Raw genomic sequence first — 21,961 nt, 5'->3', positions numbered from 1 at the left:
CAAGACTCCAGGGTCTTCCTCTCTGAGCCTCGTGATCAAAGGTCATCTTGTACGCTTCCTGACTAAAATAACTTTTTCTCAATGCTCCTCTATCTGAGTAATGACAGCAGCGTTCTGAGAACCTTCAATGTGGTTCAGGCTTTCACTCTCCTAAATCTCATGATTTCTCAAATTCCATTGCTAGACCTGTTGTCCATTAACAGTACTCAAGATCCGAACCTCTTGATCACAAATTAAGTTTTTTATCAGTACTCAAGATCTAAACCTTCTGATCACAAATTCACAGATGCTGCTTCTGCAAATAAATCAGCATCCCCAACAATATTATTTTGCATAAAATTCCATTTTTTATTAATCCTTTATGTGACTGTCAAAATTGTTTGATGTTAAACAGACTACCACATGATTGGCATTTCCTCAACTTAGCACAATGGAAAGAAAATAAAATATTGGACCACCCAGATATGGAGTATTAACTGCATAATTTGTGCAAATAAATTGGATATATAGAGTTACAATATTATAAAAAAGTAGCATCTACTTAAACAAATAGAATGCACTAAACATTTTATGCAATAATCCAATACCAAAGGGAGCAAACCCAGAAAAAGGTTTCAGAAATGCACTGAATATGTAATACATTATGAATATATTACCAACCAAAGAATACATTAGAGCAGGTTTCTGAATCTTCTAATAACAGTTTGTAGGTAGACTCTTAAGATTTTCTTTGTACAACACAATGGACGCATGTGCAAGACAACCAAACCAAAAAAAAATCCACACAGAGAGTCAGTCATTACGTACAATTAAAAAAAAATTATTTATTCTCTTAGCTTGTTTCTGTAATGAAGTCTTACCATTTATTTACGGTAATATTAGCATTATCCTGCATGCAGTTCACTATAACGCTACAAGTCAATAGGCTTAATATAAGGAGTTTACATTTAAATTCTCTTTGTGTAAGAAAACACAAAAAAAACCTGGGTGTGATTAAAGAATATCAACTTTGTTCTTGTGAAAGTAAACTGTGGACCCATTTTCTCTTCAAGCCATTCTAGTGCAGCATGAATTATGTCACAAGACAAAAAGGTCTCCAAAGGGACAGTACAAAGGATCAAGGATTCCTTCCCTGACACCTTCGAGACAGGCAGTGCTTAGGTCTGAATAACGTTTAACCCTCGTTGTATTTCTGGATATCACTTTGCAGAAAGAAGTGAATCGTGGTCCAAACTTTGCACAAATTAATTTTTGCTATACTGAAAATGTGTGCATTTTGTTAAAAAGTAAACTAAAATTTTCTGTTCTTTCTCTTTTGGGAAGTTCACTGATGGAAAAAGTGCTATGGATCAATGTAAAAAAAAGTGTCTATAGTTTTGACCTGAAATCATTCTCATTAACATTTTATATGTACAAACGCTGAAAAGTAAAATAAAATGAATTTTTACAATATTTATATTCTCTTTATAAAATTCAACCACATTGAGCATTTCAAGCAATCTGCAACATATCCTGTAAGAGTGTGGTCATACAGCATACAATTGACTCTAGAAACTCAAAAGTAAAAATGCTTCTTCGTTCACTGTAAACTAGGAGGAGTGAGTTCTTATGGAGCAAGTTCTCAGTTTATCACTGGCTTATGTCTTCTCACATTTCAATCACTTCTGGGCAGTGGAAGGAACAGTGTAGAGCAGCAAAAGCAATAAACATGCGCCAGTGACGGTATCCAAACTATATATAATGATACAGAACACGTCCGGCAAAAGCTTGCTAACTAGACTTAATGTGATGCATATTTGACGCATTGAACGCTGTGCCGAGATAAATATTTGCTCAAATATGCACCACAATGTGAAGTAACTATTTACATCACAGAGGGATTTCTTTGTCTTGTGCAATGTCAATCTTAGTGAGAGCTGAAGATGCCTAAACAATACTGCAGGATAAAGCAGAGCAGTTTTGTAAAGTTCCATTTTGGTCAATTCAGTTTTGTTGGGTGGATCCTTTCTAGGTCTCCTCGATTCTATCCACCCATAGCAGTACAAAAGGAATAGTAACTGTGTCTTTTAGAACTTACACTAAAATTGCAGCTGCTGAGAGTTGTTTGTAAATGTCCCACATAAAAATACCCATCAACTCTCAGTTTAGGGGTTATTAAAGAACTAACAGGCACATATGAGAACTGTTCAAATATAACACAACACATTTAGTAAAGCACCTTGGACATCAGGGCCACCCTGAAACACTAAATAGATATAAAATATTTTGTTAGATTTGTGGGTTAATGATTCCTCATGCACCATGAACAAGTGCAACATGCTTCCATGCAAGACTTTTGTTTTGTCCATGTCAAACGCGTTCTCCTAAACTTCTGGGGTGATCCACTTACCTTAAAAGTAGTGCGTGAAACTTCTTCCCAAAAACATAAAGGCCCACCCCCCATTTAGAAAAATAGTCACATATAATATATAACTTATGAATTATAAAATAATGTGTGAATTGCTATGGGCCTGGTATAAACGGTGGAACTGTGGCAACAGTAATGCAAAATATATAGATAAAACACACTAGTATTACACAAGAAATGACACAAATATGTAAAATTTTCTGGTCCCTTTGTCTTGTTCCTCCAGTCTTAGGAGCTATTTAGACTTTCCTCTTCAGCAGTGTCAACCAGTAGTGAAAACAGTAACCTTCTATTCCATCTGCTGACTCTCCAACCATACCACCCCCCTCCCCCCCACTATACAGAGTCACTGGCTTCTGGTGAGGGTCAGTGACCTCATTATATACTAATCGTTTGTTTGGCATAGATCTCCAAATGGAGTCTGTTGATACGGTTGGGTCACACTTAAAAGCTGTAAACAATGTCATACAAAGTGGATCCTTTTTGATTTGTTTGCATTTTACTTTCTATAATCCCTTATATCTTTGCCTCTGTCTTCTTTTTCTTTCTCTTCCCTGGTTCTGTCTGGTTTTGTTACACTATCATAGGATGGTGGGGATGTGGTGGAAGGAGTCATATCAGTTTTGTCTGTCGTGGAGATTTCATTGAATTTATCTATCACCATCTCTTCTTTGCCTGGTAAAAGCTCGCTCGTTTTCCCTTTCTCTTTGAGCATGAAAGATGCTTGTTTCAGAGTTCGCCTCATCAGGTATCGCCTGAAAGCTCTTTGAATGATGGTTGCAGACACGTGCTCCTGCTTACGTCGCAGAGTGGTTGTGATGGGCTCATAGGATATCTTGGATGGATTAGATGCCATAAAGCGTTCCTCCATCTGCTGTCGAAGAGCATCCATTTCTCCACCCTCACCCAGCACACGCTTTGTAAAGGCGAACAAGATATCAAGGCAGTGAATTCTATCTCCACTGACCATGGGCAAATCCATCGCTATGAGTTGTATTTTGTTGGGCTTTGCCACACGAAGTGGTGGTTCCAAGGCATCTGCAAAATCATGCAATCTACCATACTCCATAAACTGAGTTGCATCTGAATCAAACTTTTCCCAAACTTCATAAAACATCTCAAAGTCGTCTTCACTCAGTGGTTCAGCACTTTCCTCTGTAGCAACACTGAAATTCTCCAAAATAATAGCAATGTACATATTTATGACAATTAAGAAAGATATTATAATGTAACTAACAAAGAATAGAATAGCAACTGACGGATTACCACAATCTCCTTTGATAGGGCTGCCTGGGTTATCTTTTGCAGGATCACAGTCTGGTGGCCCACTGTTTAAAATTGGAGCCAGTAACCCGTCCCAGCCAGCAGAAGTGGTGATCTGAAACAAGCAGATCATGCTGTTCCCAAAAGTTTCAAAGTTGAACATATCATCAATGCCAGATTCCTTCTTCACATAAGCAAAATTAGACATCCCAAATATGGCATAAATGAACATGACTAAGAAGAGCAATAAACCAATGTTGAACAAGGCAGGAAGGGACATCATCAGCGCGAACAGCAGCGTGCGGATTCCCTTAGCACCCTTGATTAAGCGCAAGATACGGCCAATTCTGGCAAGCCGGATCACTCTAAACAAGGTTGGCGACACAAAGTATTTTTCAATGATGTCAGCTAAGAACATGCCTGGAGGAAAGAAAATACAAATTATTTAGATTTTGCCAATTATTTTGTGTTATAACACATACACTATACATTTCATACAATGTTAAGAACAACACAACATTGAACAATTGAGAAAATATCACAAATGATAAGAATCAATATCAAGACTATTTTATAACTTCATAATACAGAAATATCTTGCTGTCTTGGTCCAATTTTCATTGTATTTTATCATCTTTATCACATATGAAAACTTAGAAGTTGTTTATTTATTTACTTAATAAGCACAGAATAGACCGTTCCAGCTCTTTGAGCCATGCTACCCAGCAACCCTCCCATTTAATCCTGATATAATAACGGGACAATTTGCAATGACCAATTAACCTACCAACCAGTACATCTTTGGACTGTGGGGGGAAACTGGAGCACCCAGAGAGAAACCTTCTTCTTTAATGATTCCTCAGCTCGATGATGAATTTTCATTTATGACAGTTTATAAAACCAAAGGTTTGTGTGAGATTTGTGAATTTTTCTGAGCACTGCAGTTATACACCACAATTTAGCAAACAGTAATACCAAGACAACACACATCAAAGTTGCTGGTGAATGCAGCAGGCCAGGCAGCATCTGTAGGAAGAGGTGCAGTCAACGTTTCAGGCCGAGACCCTTCATCAGGACTAACTGAAGGAAGAGTGAGTAAGGGAGTTGGAGGGGGAGGGGGAGATCCAAAATGATAGGAGAAGACAGGAGCGGGAGGGATAGAGCCAAGAGCTGGACAGGTGATAGGCAAAAGGGGATACGAGAGGATCATGGGACAGGAGGTCTGGGAAGAAAGACAAGGGGGGGGGGACCCAGAGGATGGGCAAGAGGTATATTCAGACGGACAGAGGGAGAAAAAGGAGAGTGAGAGAAAGAATGTGTGCATAAAAATAAGTAACAGATGGGGTACGAGGGGGAGGTGGGGCCTTAGCGGAAGTTAGAGAAGTTGATGTTCATGCCATCAGGTTGGAGGCTACCCAGACGGAATATAAGGTGTTGTTCCTCCAACCTGAGTGTGGCTTCATCTTTACAGTAGAGGAGGCCGTGGATAGACATGTCAGAATGGGAATGGGATGTGGAATTAAAATGTGTGGCCACTGGGAGATCCTGCTTTCTCTGGCGGACAGAGCGTAGATATTCAACAAAGCGGTCTCCCAGTCTGCGTCGGGTCTCGCCAATATATAAAAGGCCACATCGGGAGCACCAGACGCAGTATATCACCCCAGTCGACTCACAGGTGAAGTGTTGCCTCACCTGGAAGGACTGTTTGGGGCCCTGAATGGTGGTAAGGGAGGAAGTGTAAGGGCATGTGTAGCACTTGTTCCGCTTACACGGATAAGTGCCAGGAGGGAGATCAGTGGGGAGGGATGGGGGGGTCAAGGGAGTTGCGTAGGGAGCGATCCCTGCGGAATGCAGAGGGGGGGGAGGGAAAGATGTGCTTAGTGGTGGGATCCCGTTGGAGGTGGCGGAAGTTACGGAGAATAATATGTTGGACCCGGAGGCTGGTGGGGTGGTAGGTGAGGACCAGGGAAACCCTATTCCTAGTGGGGTGGCGGGAGGATGGAGTGAGAGCAGATGTACGTGAAATGGGGGAGATGCGTTTAAGAGCAGAGTTGATAGTGGAGGAAGGGAAGCCCCTTTCTTTAAAAAAGGAAGACATCTCCCTCGTCCTAGAATGAAAAGCCTCATCCTGAGAGCAGATGCAGCGGAGACGGAGGAATTGCGAGAAGGGGATGGCGTTTTTGCAAGAGACAGGGTGAGAAGAGGAATAGTCCAGATAGCTGTGAGAGTCAGTAGGCTTATAGTAGACATCAGTGGATAAGCTGTCTCCAGAGACAGAGACAGAAAGATCTAGAAAGGGGAGGGAGGTGTCGGAAATGGACCAGGTAAACTTGAGGGCAGGGTGAAAGTTGGAGGCAAAGTTAATAAAGTCAACGAGTTCTGCATGCGTGCAGGAAGCAGCACCAATGCAGTCGTTGATGTAGCGAAGGAAAAGTGGGGGACAGATACCAGAATAGGCACGGAACATAGATTGTTCCACAAACCCAACAAAAAGGCAGGCATAGCTAGGACCCATACGGGTGCCCATAGCTACACCTCTAGTTTGGAGGAAGTGGGAGGAGCCAAAGGAGAAATTATTAAGAGTAAGGACTAATTCCACTAGACGGAGCAGAGTGGTGGTAGAGGGGAACTGATTAGGTCTGGACATCCATGGTGAAAATAAAGCGGTGGGGGCCAGGGAACTTAAAATCGTCGAAAAGTTTAAGAGCGTGAGAAGTGTCACGAACATAGAACATAGAACATAGTATTTACTCCAGTAATACCAAGATCTTTTTCACTAAATGAAGTTAAATTTGCCTAAGACATTGGTGAGACCCAATTTGGAATATTGTGTGAAGTTTTGGTCACCTAACAGCTAAGATGTAAGTAAGGTTGAAAGAGTACACAGAAAATTTACAAGGATGTGCCTGGGACTGGGGGACCTGAGTTATAAGGGAAAATTGAATAGGTTAGGACTTTATTCCTTGGAACGTATAAGATTGAGAGGAGATTTGATAGAGGTTTACAGAATTATGAGGGGTATAGATAGGATAAATGCAAGCAGGTTTTTCCCACTGAGGTTGGGTGGGGCTACAACCAGAGGGTTAAGGGTGAAAGCTGAAAAATTTAAAGGGAAAATGAGGGGAAATTCTTCACTCAGAGGGTCATAAGAGTGTGGTATGAACTGCCAGTGCAACTGGTGGACGCAAGCTTGATTTCAACATTTAAGAGAGGTTTGGATAGGATAAGATCACCATTGAGAATGCCTGACAAGCTGCATCTCCATCTGGTTTGGGAGCAGCCAAGCATCAGACCGGAAGTCCCTACAAAGGACTGTGAGAACAGCTGAGAGGACCATAGGGATTTCCCTACCATCCATCGGGGACATTTATCAGGAGCGCTGCGTATGCAGGGCCCTTAGTATTATTAAGGATCCCACCCATCCATCCCGCATCCTCTCTGACTTTCTACCATCAGGCAGGAGACTACGATGCATACAAACAAGAACTGTCTAGATGAGAAACAGTTTCTTCCCCTGGGCTTCTGAAATCCCTGCCACATTGTAATCAAAGTGTCACTGGTTAATCTGTCTTGTACCTTACAACATGAATATTAATACACTTCAGTTTGTTATTTACGTGTGATTCAACTGTAGTTTTTATCCTTACCATTAAAAGTTATTGTGCATTATGTGTACTACTATGCTTTACACCCTGGCTCAAAGGAGCTTTTTCTCATTTCTATATACAGTACATGATATGGTTATAGACGTTATACAAATGTATATAGTTAAATAACAGTAAACAACTTGTACGTGGATGGAAGACTATGGTTCCAGTGCAGATCGATGGCAGTAGGCAATTTAAATGGTTCAGCACAGACTAGATGGGCTGAAGGGCCTGTTTCTGTGATCCTAACTAGACAGATATAAACATATCACCAACTGCATCCTATTATAAAACAAATGGTTAAAAAAACTCAATTTTAAACATTGTTAATATTTCCTAATGCTTTTTTACACTGAAAATATTACAAAACCTCTATTCTATTTGGAATTTACATCAGACAAGTAATTACCTACAGTTTCACATTGTTTCACAGTATCTAATAAACTTTTGAACTTAATGCAGGTACTTGTCAAGTTTTGTTGAATAATTTTGCTGCTAAATATCTTTCACAAAATAGCTGTAATTCCTAAGATTTAGTCAAACAGCAAAGCCATTATGTTTGAGTTCAAAGACAAATAACAAAAGAAATTACACTTTTTGGACAGTGATTTAAGCCTTATAATGTTCTTACCTACAATAGAAAGAATGACGACTACAAAGTCAAAAGTATTCCAGCCAATTGTAAAGTAATAGTAGCGAAGCGCAATCAGCTTAAGCACACATTCACTCGTGAACAGAACTATGAAAACCATGTTGATCCAATATAAGATGTTATCCATATCTTTACTTTGATCATCAGTCTCTACCATCATGGTGACCATGTTAAGGCAAATGAGAATCATGATGCTGATATCAAAAACTTGCTGGGTTACGAGATCAAACACCATGCCTTGAATCTTGTTCTATAAAACAAACAGTATCAGATATATTAGTTACTAATGGTGCCACCTGCAAAAATATTTTTTTCAACATATCCAAGCTAGTTTTCTTAATAAGTAGGGAAAGACACGCATCATAGAAAAATGAAGTTCTACTCTAGCGCAGAATCAAATATCGCTGTGATGATTGTACGTTCTAGTACCAATTGTTTGGCGACAATAAAGTATAAAGTATAAAGCTAGAAAAGCAGGAAGAACAGAAAAATCAAAACTCTCCTCAAACTTGCTCCAATACTCAATAAAATTATGGTCAATTTTCTTTTTCAGAAATTGTCTTCTCTCATCACCATATCACTTATTTATTTCAGTATCCAGCAATATAAAATCAATGAACAAGTCTCACAGCACTCCAGGGTAGAAATTGCCCATATTATATAACCTTCTGAGTGAAAAAATATTACCTCGATCCTAAAAGGTCTAAACCTTATGTTGAGACTATGATCCATAATTCTAGATTCCTTAGCCAAGGAAAAGATTTTCTCCACATCTATCCTAGCACACCTTCCAAGAAATTTATTTATTTCATTGAGATCATCTCTAATTTTGCTTAAGTAGTCAATTTGTTCTCTCTTCATTTGACAGACCTGTCATCTGAGGAACCAATTTGGCAAATCTTTACTACACTTCCTTTCATCATCGTTATTATGTGCCGTGTTGTACGACATGGGCAATCATGGTCTTTGACCATGAATGCTCTTGGCAAATTTGTCTACATAAGTGGTTTGACATTGCCTTCCTCTAGGCAGCGTCTTTACAAGGTGGGCTCAGCCATTATCAATACTCCTCAGAGACTGTCTGCCTGGCGAGATTGGGTGTATAACCAGGACTTGTGATATGCACCAGCTGCTCATACGACCATCCACTATCTGCTCCCATGGCTTCCCATGTCCCTGAACATGGGCGAAGAGGTGCTAAGCAGGTGCTACACCTTGGATTTCCTTTGGCAGAGACATATCTCCACCCACCACCCATCTACAATCAGTATATCCTTTTTCCAGAAAGAAAAGCCAAATTGTACACAATGTTTCCCATCTAGTCTTATCGTACCCATATAATTACTGTATGATATCTTTACTCTTGTACTTAAATTCTCTCACATTAAAGACTCACGTATCATTCATCCTCCTAGTTGCCTGCTACACCTGCATGTTAGATTTCATTGACATGCCCTCAAGGATGCCCAGGTCTTTTTGAGCATCAACAAATCATTATCACTTACCATTTAAAAAAATACTCTATGTTTGTTTAGTCTGTCATAGTACATAATCTCATATTTTTCCATGTGTACACCATTTTATACGTCATCAGATTAGGCCTCCAGATGTCAGATAGCACGTCACGTGTGTAAGCACAGATTCTCACAGTGCTTTTGGAGACTGCACTGGCCCCAGTTTAAATGCTGTGAACCCACCACAGGTAGGTTTCTAAATAAAATGATTATATCTCATGAAACAACCCCACCTGCACCTCTTCCCCTCTCTTTCTCTCGCTCCCTCTCTCTCACACACACTCACAAAATCCCCTAAAATTTTCAACTGGACCCCCAAACCTGGAGGACTGGTGGACCACTCTTAGTGTGGCATCTACTCTTTGAACTGTTTGGCATGGGTAACACTACCAAGAGCCAAAGCACAAGGCTAATTCTCCACCTAACATAGCTCTCCGAGTCATTGAGGCATGCAAACCTCCAAACCCTATGACAAGACTATGGTCCTCCTGGAGGTTAATGATATTTGCTGCCATCAAAATGGTGGCTCTTTCTCATCCAGCCTCATCACTCCTTCCTCCTGTCTTCGTCACCTACTTCCTGCCTCTTTGATTCCAATTACTCAAACCTCCATTTACACTGTTGAGTTCAGTATTATAGTGAAAATTGTACAATTGCTCTTGATATATGTTAAATTAATGGCTCTTACCAAGGGCCTTGGTATAGGTTTCTGTGGTTTCTTGGATCCTAGCTTCTTCATTGCATTGTAGTATTTCTTTTGTTCTTCAGTCATGAAAATATCTTGACCTCCAAGGTAAAATGACAAAAACATACTGGTTATAATCACATTCACAGCCAAACGAATGCTAATTTTACAACATTCCGTCAGGCTTCCATGGCCTTCTAGACTAGGGGTTCCCAACCATTTTTTATATCATGGACTCCAGGTTGGGATCCCCTGTTCTAGCTCAATAAACATCAGATTATTTGAACTGTATTACTAAAAGAGGCTGCTGCATCAAAAGCATAAATATTTTACATAACTATATTTATAGGTTGTAAATATAAATTTGAAAATGATGAAGAATAAAAGCTTTACTTTTCCCTTTTTTTTCCAACTTATATTGGAGTTTATAGAACTTTGCTAACTTTTGCACTTTTCGTACTTCAAAGTTTTGGCCCAATCTTAGACTTACTGCTCAATGGTTTTAGAGAAACGATTTGATAAATATCACTGATTTGCCTAGTGCAATTTCTGGTGACACTCCTTCCAAGATTCACCCTGGTCTGAATTGAAAAAGACCACAAAGCTTCAGGAGGTGAATGGTGAAAACATTGTTCACAGTATAAGGAATTCCTACTGTCCTTGAGAACAGATTTTTAACATTAATTTGCATAATTTAGTTTTGATATGTTGTCCATTAACATTGACATTTGTATCTATAAAGTTTATTTATCAACAACATTAAATAGGTTAAAATTTGTCTTGTTGCTATGTGGCTCAGTAAATTAGGATAATTTATTTTTTATTTATTGAGATACAGCTTGGAATGGGCCCTTGCGGCCCTTTGAGCCCTCAGTCTGCTTAATTTCGAACCAGACCTGAAGCTGCTACAACCCTTTAGCAGTCACATGATTCCCAGTAAGCATGAGGTCTTCACTCTACCAGCTGAGCAATAAGTGGAACAGTGATGACACGCCCTGCAGACTTGCCCCTATCTCAGTCCTGCCATTTCTAAGCCCTGACATATTGTTAATAAATGCTTTTGATAATTAGGTATATTTTGGAAAAAAATACATTGATTCAAATATATTGAAAAATTATTTTTAAATATTTGATTAATCAAAAATATAATTCTATAATGAATCAAAGTGAGCAAAATATTTAGTGAGACTTACCTTTATAATTAAGGTTGGTAACCCCATCAGGTAAATGGAACCATGCTAGATGCACCAGCAATGGCTGGTGTCATGTGAAGGGATCGAGCACAAAATGTATCTGACCCCCTAGCGCAACGTTAGAAAGCACCTGGACTCAATGGGGCTCGAGTTCAGATGTACCAGTGCAAGGTTCACTAGTGCAGTGCACTGGTGATGAGGTTTAGAACATGCGACATGCTAATACAGTAAATCGGTGATTCTCTACAGGACCAAAAGTCGAGGGGAAAGGAAAACATTCCTGGTGAAGTCCACCGTGATGTGTGCAGGTTTATGTAGTAATGAGACTTCTGGGCTTTTGGGAGCAGTCTCCATAACTCCATACTATAACCAATATCACTGCCTGCACATATATTTAGAAACAGAGAAAGGCTACAGCACAATACAGGCCCTTCGGCCCACAAAGCTGTGCTGAACATGTCCTTACCTGAGAAATTACCTAGGGTTACCCATTGCCCTCTATTTTTCTGAGCTCTATATACCTGTGCAGGAGTCTCTTAAAAGACTCTATTGGATCCACCTCCACTACTGTCACCAGCAGCCCATTTCACGCACTTACCACTCTCTGCGTAAAAAAAACTTACCCCTTATATCTCCTCTGTACATACTTCCAAGCATCGTAAAACTATGCCCTCTCGTGCTAGCCATTTCAGCCCTGGGAAAAAGCCTCTGACTATCCACACGATCAATCTTGTACACCTCTCATCCTCCGTTGCTCCAAGGAGAAAGGCCGAGTTCACTCAACCTATTCTCATAAGGCATGCTCCCCAATCCAGGCAACATCCTTGTAAATTTCCTCTGCACCCTTTCTATGGTTTCTACATCCTTCCTAGAGTGAGGCGACCAGAACTGAGCACAGTACTCCAAGTGGGGTCTGACCAGGGTCCTATGTAGCTGCAACATTACCTCTCGGCTCCTAAACTCAATCCCATGGTTGATGAAGGCCAATGCACCGTATGCTTTCTTAACTACAGAGTCAACCTGTGCAGCAGCCTTGAGCATCCTATGGACTCGGACCCCAAGATCCCTCTGATCCTCCACACTGCCAAGGGTCTTACCATTAATACTATATTCTGTCATCATATTTGACCTACCAAAATGAACCACCTCACACTTAACTGGGTTTTGACGACTTGTAGTTTGATGTTTCATTGATCTTGGCATCTTGTGGGTTTGCCGAAAACCAATGATGAGGGTTTGTTGTTTCCTTTGTAATGGCATTGAATGACCAAAGACAACTTGTATAAATTTAGTGACTGAGTCTATCTATATGTGTATATCATCTGAAGATGATTAATCAAAATCAAAGATCCAAGAAATGCGTAGCTGATACATACGAAGCAACTCTCTTTTAGTTACGGTAGTGAGAGATGTTGTTTCTTTCAAAACATCACAAGTGTGAGATCGCTGAAGTACATGAAGCAAAAAAAATGCCCAAGTACCAAACTACTTTCTTAAATTGATATGGATTAATGACCACACAGCACTATTTCCAAGAAAACTGCTGACATTCAATTCCACTGATCCTTAATTTTGTAACTTTATCATAAGACATAAGAAATAGGAGCAGAGGTCGGCTATCTGGCCCATTGAGCGTGCTCCACCATTCGAAAAGATCATGGCTGATCTGGCCATTCGGTTGTCTCCACCTACCTGCCTTTTCCCTATAACCCTTAATTCCCCTGCTATGCAAATACCATGTCAATATAGCTCGATTCTTTTTGTGACTAAGATTTGTCCATTGAGATCCCTAGCTTACTTTCATTTCATCTATGCTTAGTACACAGAATAGCTGCAATTTCTTTACACTTCCAACAATTTGCACTCAAATTTTATATCTGCAACATCTAACTGGCACAGCGGTCGGCAGTGGGGAAGCGACGTGACACTGGACTAAACAGAGCTGTGCTGAAATAGTATTCCTGGACCGTTTTGAAGACTTGTGGCTTGATGATTTATATTCTGTGTTTTTCGCTCATATTTTAGTGGCTGCCTGTGTGATTTGTTCCTTGTGTGTTGGGGGTTTGATGTTTTCCTTTGAATGGGTCCCATGGTGTTTCTTTGTTTTGTGGGAAGATGAATCTGAGGGTTGTAAACTGAATACATACTTTGATAATAAATGTACTTTGCTTCTTTAACTTCTACATGACATCTGGAAGTTTGGGATATTCCAGGCTTACCATGCAAATACTATTGTGCTTTCCACAACGATTTCATTACTTGAATGATATTATATTCAAGGCAATCAGTCCCAATTAGCTTTTAGTTCTGTCTCAATACTCGTTGCAGTTAAACAATTAATATTTTTAACTTTAAACTTTGCCCTGATGTAGATGTGGGCTTTCCAAGAGGAGAAGCAGGGGGCTGTTCTGATTTCCCCAGCTGAGTACCTCAGAAACAACCCTCCAAGAATAATCACCTGCCTACAGCATGTGAATTGACAGTTTGTCTCAATGAGGACCCTGTGAAAAAAGAATCTTGGACCACATGAATAAAGAAAAATTCCCTGATTCTATACATGCCTGCAATTTTATCACATTACTGAGTAAGATTACAAAAATCAATAATTTTTCGCTGGAATTAAAAGAAAGGAGATACATACAGAATGCCCTGGTTATAATGCAGTATTTGGGAGCCAATCAAAAAACATGATCTTGCAAGGGAAGTGGGGCATCTTTCAGTGCATCATATTTCTCAGTGTAATGGATGTGGCAGCTTCTTAGTGATTGCGTTCTTCGTGGTTGCTACCCTTGTCAACACTTCTTCTCCCTGCTTCCATTGCCCTGAATTCTGCAATCAGTCACTGTCTTTCAGCCACATAGAACACAGAACTGGAAAGAGGAGAGAAAACTAAACAACACATGAAAGCAGAGGGAAAAATAGATCACGAGAACAGAACAGAGAGAGGTAAACAGAGAATAAAGCTCGAAGATTGAAGACTGCACTGAAACAACAGAGATTCAGATAAACAGATTATACGTCAGTCTAATGGAGACTCACTTCATTGAAAACAACAAGGAACCAGAAGCAGAGAAAAATATGCAAACTAATCATATGCAAAATAATAATATGCAAAAATAATCATGCAAAATTATCATATGCAAAGCAATCATATGCAAAATAGCCATATGCAGATATCACTCTGCAAAACAACCATATACAAAATAATCATATGCAAAACACAAAATAAAACAATTAGAAACCAGAAGAGAAGAACGGAGCAATAAATACTTAACAAACTATAAAGTATAAAAACATAACATGTGAATGATCAGATATAAGTAATAGTGATACGTTTATCGTGGCAACTACTCTTTCATAGATCAGACTGATGACAATTAAAAATTGGCTGTTAGGAGTTCCTTGGTCATTTGGTTTATGCCCAAAGTCAGCCTGATGCTAATGTTCAGACAGAGGTGTAAATGGCCAAGCAGCTCGCCCTCACTAAGATCCTAAGCCAGTCAGGCCTCCACACCAAATGGAAGACATTGATCAGAAGCTTTTCTAACAAACAGAAGGTCCTCCCTCCTTTACAGGTCTGAGCGACCACTCTGAAAATGGTTCAAAGAACTTTACAGTCATCTTTTGCTTGTACCAAGAAAAGCAAAGAGTTTGATGTTTTATAAGCAAACTTCCCAGTGGCCAAACATTTCAATTCTGATTCCCATTCCCGTTCTGACATTACGGTCTATTGCCATAATGATGCCATCCACAAAGGGGAGGAGCAACACCTTATATTCTGGCTGGGTAGCCTCCAACCTGATGGCATGAATATCAATTTCTCCTTCTGGTAAAAAAAATGTTTCCATCCCCCTCTCCTCTTCTTCTATTCCCCATTCTGGCCTCTTGCCTCTTCTCTTCTGCCCATCATCTCTCCCTGGGTCCCCTCCTCCTTCCCTTTCTCCTGTAGTCCACACTCCTCTCCTTTCAGATTCCTTCCTCTCCAGTGTTCTATCTTTCCTATCCACCTGGATTCACCTATCACCTTCCAGCTTTCTTCCATCCCCTCCCCCCACCTTCTTGTTCTGGCATCTTCTCCCTTCCTTTCCAGTGCTGAGGAAGGATCTCGGTCCGAAACAGCAACTATTTATTCATTCTCATCAATGCTGTCTGACCTGCTGAGCTCTTCCAGCATTTTGTGTGTGTTGCTTTGAATTTCCAGCATCTGCAGAATCTCTCATGTTTATGAGTTTTTCTAAGGCCCTTTATAATGCTCCGACCCGCTCTGAATTACTCCAAACTATCCCTACTCACTCCTTTGCCTTTGCCCTTGCTGGCCCAAACTGGATGGCGTTAATATTGTTAGAATCAATTAGCTTAATACACTTGGGGAGCCATGCATTTTATGCACATAGTTCCTTGTCTGTATGTGGGACTTCATTGAGTTTGGGCTTGCGTAAGCATACAGGAGGAATAATACAACCAAATTCAGGCCTCATTCAAATTGTAGCTGCAAACCACCTATTTGGGTTACAAACAGAATCAGATACATATACTGTCAAATCAACTTCACCAAATAGTGAAAAATCAGTGGTGGGGATGATGCTGCAGTCAATTATAAAGGATGAAATAGCAGCACATTTGGATAGCAGTAACAGGATCGGTCCGAGTCAGCATGGATTTACAAAGGGGAAATCGTGCTTGACTAATCTGGAATTTTTTGAGAATGTAACTATGAAAATGGACAAGGGACAGCCAGTGGATGCAGTGTACCTGGACTTTCAGAAGGCCTTTGATAAGGTCCCACATAGGAGATTAGTGGACAAAATGAGAGCACATGATATTGGGGGTAGGGTACTGACATAGATAGAAAATTGGTTGGCAGACAGGAAACAAAGAGCAGGGATTAACGGGTCCCTTTCAGATTGGCAGGCGGTGACTAGTGGGGTACCGCAAGGCTTGGTGCTGGGACCGCAGCTATTTACAATATACATTAATGATTTAGATGAAGGGATTAAAAGTAACATTAGCAAATTTGCAGATGACACAAAGCTGGGTGGCAGTGTGAAATGTGCAGAGGATGTTGAGATAATGCAGGATGACTTGGACAGGTTGGGTGAGTGGGCAGATGCATGGCAATTGCTGTATAATGTGGATAAATGTGAGGTTATCCACTTTGGTGGCAAGAACAGGAAGGCAGATTGCTATTTGAATGGTGTCAAGTTAGGAAGAGGGGAAGTATAACAAGATCTTGGTGTCCTTGTTCATCAGTCACTGAAAGTAAGCACGCAGGTACAGCAGGCAGTGAAGAAAACTAATGGCATGTTGTCCTTCATAACAAGGGGAGTTGAGTATAGGAGCATAGGGGTCCTTCTGCAGTTGTACAGGGCCCTGGTGAGATCACACCTGGAGTATTGTGTACAGTTTTGGTCTCCAAATTTGAGGAAGGACATTCTTGCTATTGAGGGAGTGCAGCGGAGGTTCACGAGGTTAATTCCCAGGATGGCGGGACTTTCATATGTTGAAAGATTGGAGCAATTGGGCTTGTATACACTGGAATTTAGAAGGATGAGAGGGGATCTGATTGAAACATATAAGATTATTAAGGGATTGGACACGCTAGAGGCAGGAAATACGTTCCCGATGTTGGGGGAGTCCAGAACCAGAGGCCACGATTTGAGAATAAGGGGTATTCCATTTAGAACGGAGTTGAGGAAAAACTTTTTCACCCAGAGAGTTGTGGATCTGTGGAATGCTCTGCCCCAGAAGGCAGTGGAGGCCAATTCTCTGGATGCTTTCAAGAGTTAGATAGAGCTCTTAATGATAGCGGAGTCAAAGGATATGGGGATAAGGCAGGAACGGGGTATTGATTATGGATGATCAGCCATGATCACAGTGAATGGTGCTGCTGGCTCGAAGGGCTGAATGGCCTACTCCTGCACCTATTGTCTATTATCACCAAATTGAAGCAGAATGTAAACAACAAAAATGGAAATGAAATAAAGAAAGACCAAAAGTAGTGAGATTTAAAGAGGGAAGAAGAGACATCAAAGATGCCAAAATGCAGTCACCCAGACAAACTCTCACAGTCCAAACAACAATGAAACAACAGGCTACCTTTAAGGAAAAATAATGCTTCTGTCAAAGGTGATGAATAAAAATAAGGAATACACACTCTACAATTGATACGTGTGAAGTTTCACATATATTTCCCATTATGTGGTTGTCCACTGTAATTTGACAGATCTGACCTTGAGGGGAAGTGCACAAATCTATTGCATTATTGGCACCTTATGAACACAACTTTAAGGCTAAATTCAAATTAGCCATATTAGTTTTATTTCAGTCAAAATACTTATCTTTTTCTTCTGTTGATTGAAGTTGTCAATAATGACACCAATAAACAAGTTCAAGGTGAAGAAAGATCCAAAGATGATGAAAATGACGAAGTAAAAATACATATACAGATTGCATTCATAGTCAGGTTGCTGCTTCACCTAAAAAATATAATTCAGGGCGAAGAAATTACAAATAGGAACAAAAAAATCAATTTGCTTTGTTTTACATTACATTAATGTTTTATTGATATACGTGGTATTAAAAGACAATTCAGAACTCCCAAAATCATATCTTAAAACGTATTATGACTAAATTGATATTGGTACTTTCTCTAATCTCTCTCTCTCTTTCACTCTGTCTCTCCTGTCTCTCTTTCTTACTTCCTTTTGACTGCCTCAAAAGAAATCTACCTACTACAGTCCCATTGTTTTCCCCCTCACCTGATCCTTCACTTACTTGGTCATATCTAGTCGAAAGCAGGGGTTCCCAGCTTTATATGCCATGGACCATGACCACCGGTCCCCACTGCGCTGTGGGGCGGCACGGTAGCACTGTGGTGAGCACAACGCTTTACAGTACCAGCGGCCCGGGTTCAATTCCTGCCGCTGCCTGTCAGGAGTTTGTACATTCTCCCCGTGACCGCGTGGGGTTAGAAACATAGAAAACCTACAGCACAATACTGGCCCTTCAGCCCACAAAGCTGTGCTGAACATGTCCTTACCTTAAAAATTATCTAAGGTTACCCATAGCCCTCTATTTTTCTGAGCTCCATGTACCTGTCCAGGAGTCTCTTAAAAGACCCTATCATATCCGCTGCCACCACTGTTGCTGGCAGCCCATTCCATGCTCTCACGGCTCTGCATAAAAACACTTACCCCTGACATCCCCTCTGTACCTACTTCCAAGCACCTTAAAACTATGCCCTCTCGTGCTAGCCATTTCAGCTCTGGGGAAAAGCCTCTGACTACCCACACAACCAATGCCTCTCATCATCTTATACACCCCTATCAGGTCACTCCTCATCCTCTGTCGCTCCAAGGGAAAAAGGCCTAGTTCACTCAACCTATTCTCATAAGGCATGCTCCCCAATCCAGGCAACATCCTTGTTAATCTCCTCTGCATCCTTTCTATGGTTTCCACATTCTTCCTGTAGTGAGGTGACCAGAATTGAGCGGAGTACTCCAAGTGGGGTCTGATCAGGGTCCTGTATAGCTGCAACATTACCTCTTGGCTCCTAAACTCAATCCCATGATTGATGAAGGCCAATGCACCGTATGCCTTCTTAACCACAGAGTCAACCTGCGCAGCAGCTTTGAGTGTCCTATGGACTCGGACCCCAAGATCCCTCTGATCCTCCACACTGCCAAGAGTCTTACCATTAATACTATATTCTGTCATCATATTTGACCTACCAAAATGAACCACTTCACACTTATCTGGGTTGAACTCCACCTGCCACTTCTCAGCCCAGTTTTACATCCTATCGATATCCCGCTGTAGCACCTGACAGCCCTCCACGCTACCCACAACAGGACAACTGGAGCACCCGGGTTTTCTCTGGGTGCTCTGGTTTTCTCCCGCAGTACCGGTTGTGATTAGGCTAGGATTAAATCAGGGGATTAATGGGCAGTGTGGCTCAAAGGCCTGGAAGGGACTACTCCGCACCATATCTTAATAAAATAAATTTACCAAGTTAACTGAGAAAAACAAAGGTTTTCTTTAAACCCTGGCCTAAAGATTTTTCTTATACTCATTCCTGTTCTTTCAAACTCCTGCCATGCATATTCAAACTTCTTTTCAAGTTCCTTTTATTGTCCTTTCCTGTCTTTGATTTTCATCAGTGTGTGGATGGCAGTTATATTCAACCAATCCGGACTGCCGTTGAGACTTTGCATGGGTACATGCTAGCCCATAGCATTAGGGATCACCTCTTGAAGGAATTCAGTAATTACTTCACTTCCTTGTTTGTTTCAAAGATGTCCAGATGCAAAAATCAAGAACTTACACCGATAAATTTGGTCCACATGGAATGTCAAAAGTCTTTGACTTTTTTAAAATATATGTATATAAGACTGTAAGATATAGGAGCAGAATTAGGCCTTTTGGCTTAACGATTCTGCTCCACCACTTCATCATGGCTGACCCTTTTATTTTACTCTTAGCCCCAATCTCCTGCTTTTCCCCTGTATCCGTCATGTCCTGACCAATCAAGAATCTATCAACCTCTGCCTTAAAGATACATAAAGACTTGGCCTCCACAGCCACCTGTGGCAACATATTCCACAGATTCACTACTCTCTGGCTAAAGAAACTCCTCCTCATCTCCATTCTGAAAGGATGTCCCTCTATTCTGAGGTGGTGTCCTCTGGTCTTGGACTCCCTGTACCAGAGGAAACATCCTCTCCACATCCACTCTATCAAGCCTTTTCACCATTTGATAGGTTTCAATGAGGTCACCCCTCATTCTTGTAAATTTCAGTGAATACAGCCCCAGAGACATCAAATGTTCTTCATATGACAACTCATTCAAACCTGGAATCATCCTCGTGAACCTCCTTTGAACCTTCTCCAGATTCAGCACATCCTTTCTAAGATAAGAGGCCCAAACCTGCTTACAATACACCATGTGAGGCCTCAGCAGTGCTTTATAAAGTCTCAACATATATAAACATGCTATCCTTGTAATGATGTAATGGTCCTGACAGCAATTTGAATTAAAGATTTAATTCTTACAGTAATACCTTACATTTAAATACCATAAACGGACACCAATATATTGACAGTGACCACAGAGGGAAGCATTAGACTAGATGCCCAGATGTGGTCAAGAAGCATCTTAAAGGGCGGAACAGATACATAGAAGTAGATTGATTTTGGGAAGGAGATTAAGGATGCAGATTCCACATGGGATCGCCATTGAAGATTTACTGTACAAGGCTCAAGACTGCAAGATAACTTAGAGGGAAATGAGGTAGATGAACATTATGGGAATATGGACGGTTAAGGTCAAAGAGATATGACAACTTTAACATTGAGTTTTTGATGAAGCAGAGCAAAAATCCCAAGATACTTTCTCCCAGTAATGACTGTTTTACTAACTAAGCGATAAACTATATTGACACAATATATCCTTCCCCATCTTATCAGAGTAGCACAATTGTCTCAAAAGATATTTTTGTTGAATTAAATAAGCTATCAATAAGTTTAGCCACACTCTCAATGGTTCAAATGGTTCAATTTAATATCAGAGAATGTATACAATAAACTGAAAATCTTGCTCTTCACAAAACAAGAGATCCCAAAGAATGAATGATAGAAACATCAGAACCCCAAAATCCCTCTCCCACTCCAGCAGCCCCCACTATCAATAAAGGCAATATCTGCTTTCTCATCTCATCCAAAGCTCCAGATAAGGTTATCACCAAACTCTTGGATCTTTATAATATATTATATACGGTATTGGCAATTATTATATGTATTTGAAGTTAAGGGTATTGGTCTGAAACATCGACTCATTTTTCTCCATTGATACTGCCTGATCTATGAGTCCATCCAGCACTTCACATGTGTTGATCCTAATTTTATTATTTTCTTAAAAATAAAAGTGAGAGAAGTTGAGTTTAAGAGTTTATTTGTGGATCTTCTTCCTCATCTGCACCCTACCCTTTGACTTTGCCATCTATAACCACAGCAGGCTTTTCATCTGAGGACTTTTATCCAGTAAAACTCAGTGGTGTCCCATTCTAAGGCAATTATTTTTTTCCTTAGGTAGGGTAACTTATCTAAGTGCCAAAACTGAGCAAACAACAGCTGACTAACAGTTCTAAAAGGGTTGCTGGAGGCTTCAGTTGTAATAATAAATTGTTTCTTTTTAATTTACCAAAGACACCAAGTAAACACTACCCGATATCCAGTCAAAAGGAACAACTAAGCATAAGGCAACCAACTGACACTTGTGACAAATTTTAGCAGATTTTCATGCTCCTAGGGATACTCCTGTGATCTCTTTCTTCCAAGAAAATTATCCCTCAGAAGTTCTATTTTAAAGATCAACAAAAGAGTAACAAAAGATTCAGCAGATGCTGGGCATCTAGAGTAATTCACACAAAATGCTGGAGGAAATCAGCATCTATTGAAGGAAATGACAGCTGGCATTTCAGGGTGACAGCCTTCAGCAAAAGAATAAATTTTACTTTAATATGAAAGAGGTGGCTGTGGAAATTCTATTCCCCAATCTGTTATTACAGAAATTTTATTTATGTATTTATTATTTTCTATCTTT

General features: G+C 40.4%; 1 protein-coding gene across 9 annotated transcripts in view; it reads right to left on the bottom strand.

Annotated features, from left to right (window-relative positions):
* Positions 1-2,906: 2,906 nt before the first annotated feature.
* scn1laa (sodium channel, voltage-gated, type I-like, alpha) overlaps positions 2,907-21,961 on the bottom strand; it is a 157,128-nt gene continuing 138,073 nt past the window's right edge. For all 9 annotated transcript variants that reach the window (XM_072259670.1, XM_072259669.1, XM_072259672.1 and 6 more), the window contains 4 exons: positions 17,700-17,837; positions 10,172-10,276; positions 7,949-8,219; positions 2,907-4,090 (listed from right to left, as the gene is read on the bottom strand). In XM_072259670.1, coding sequence (XP_072115771.1) covers positions 2,907-4,090; positions 7,949-8,219; positions 10,172-10,276; positions 17,700-17,837 — 1,698 coding nt within the window. The remainder of the gene's footprint in view (positions 4,091-7,948; positions 8,220-10,171; positions 10,277-17,699; positions 17,838-21,961) is intronic.

This window comes from Mobula birostris, chromosome 6, assembly GCF_030028105.1.
Source record: "Mobula birostris isolate sMobBir1 chromosome 6, sMobBir1.hap1, whole genome shotgun sequence".
Lineage (NCBI taxonomy): Eukaryota > Metazoa > Chordata > Chondrichthyes > Myliobatiformes > Myliobatidae > Mobula > Mobula birostris.
The sequence above is the reverse complement of the archived record's forward strand: the minus strand, read 5'-3'. Positions and strand labels throughout refer to the sequence as shown.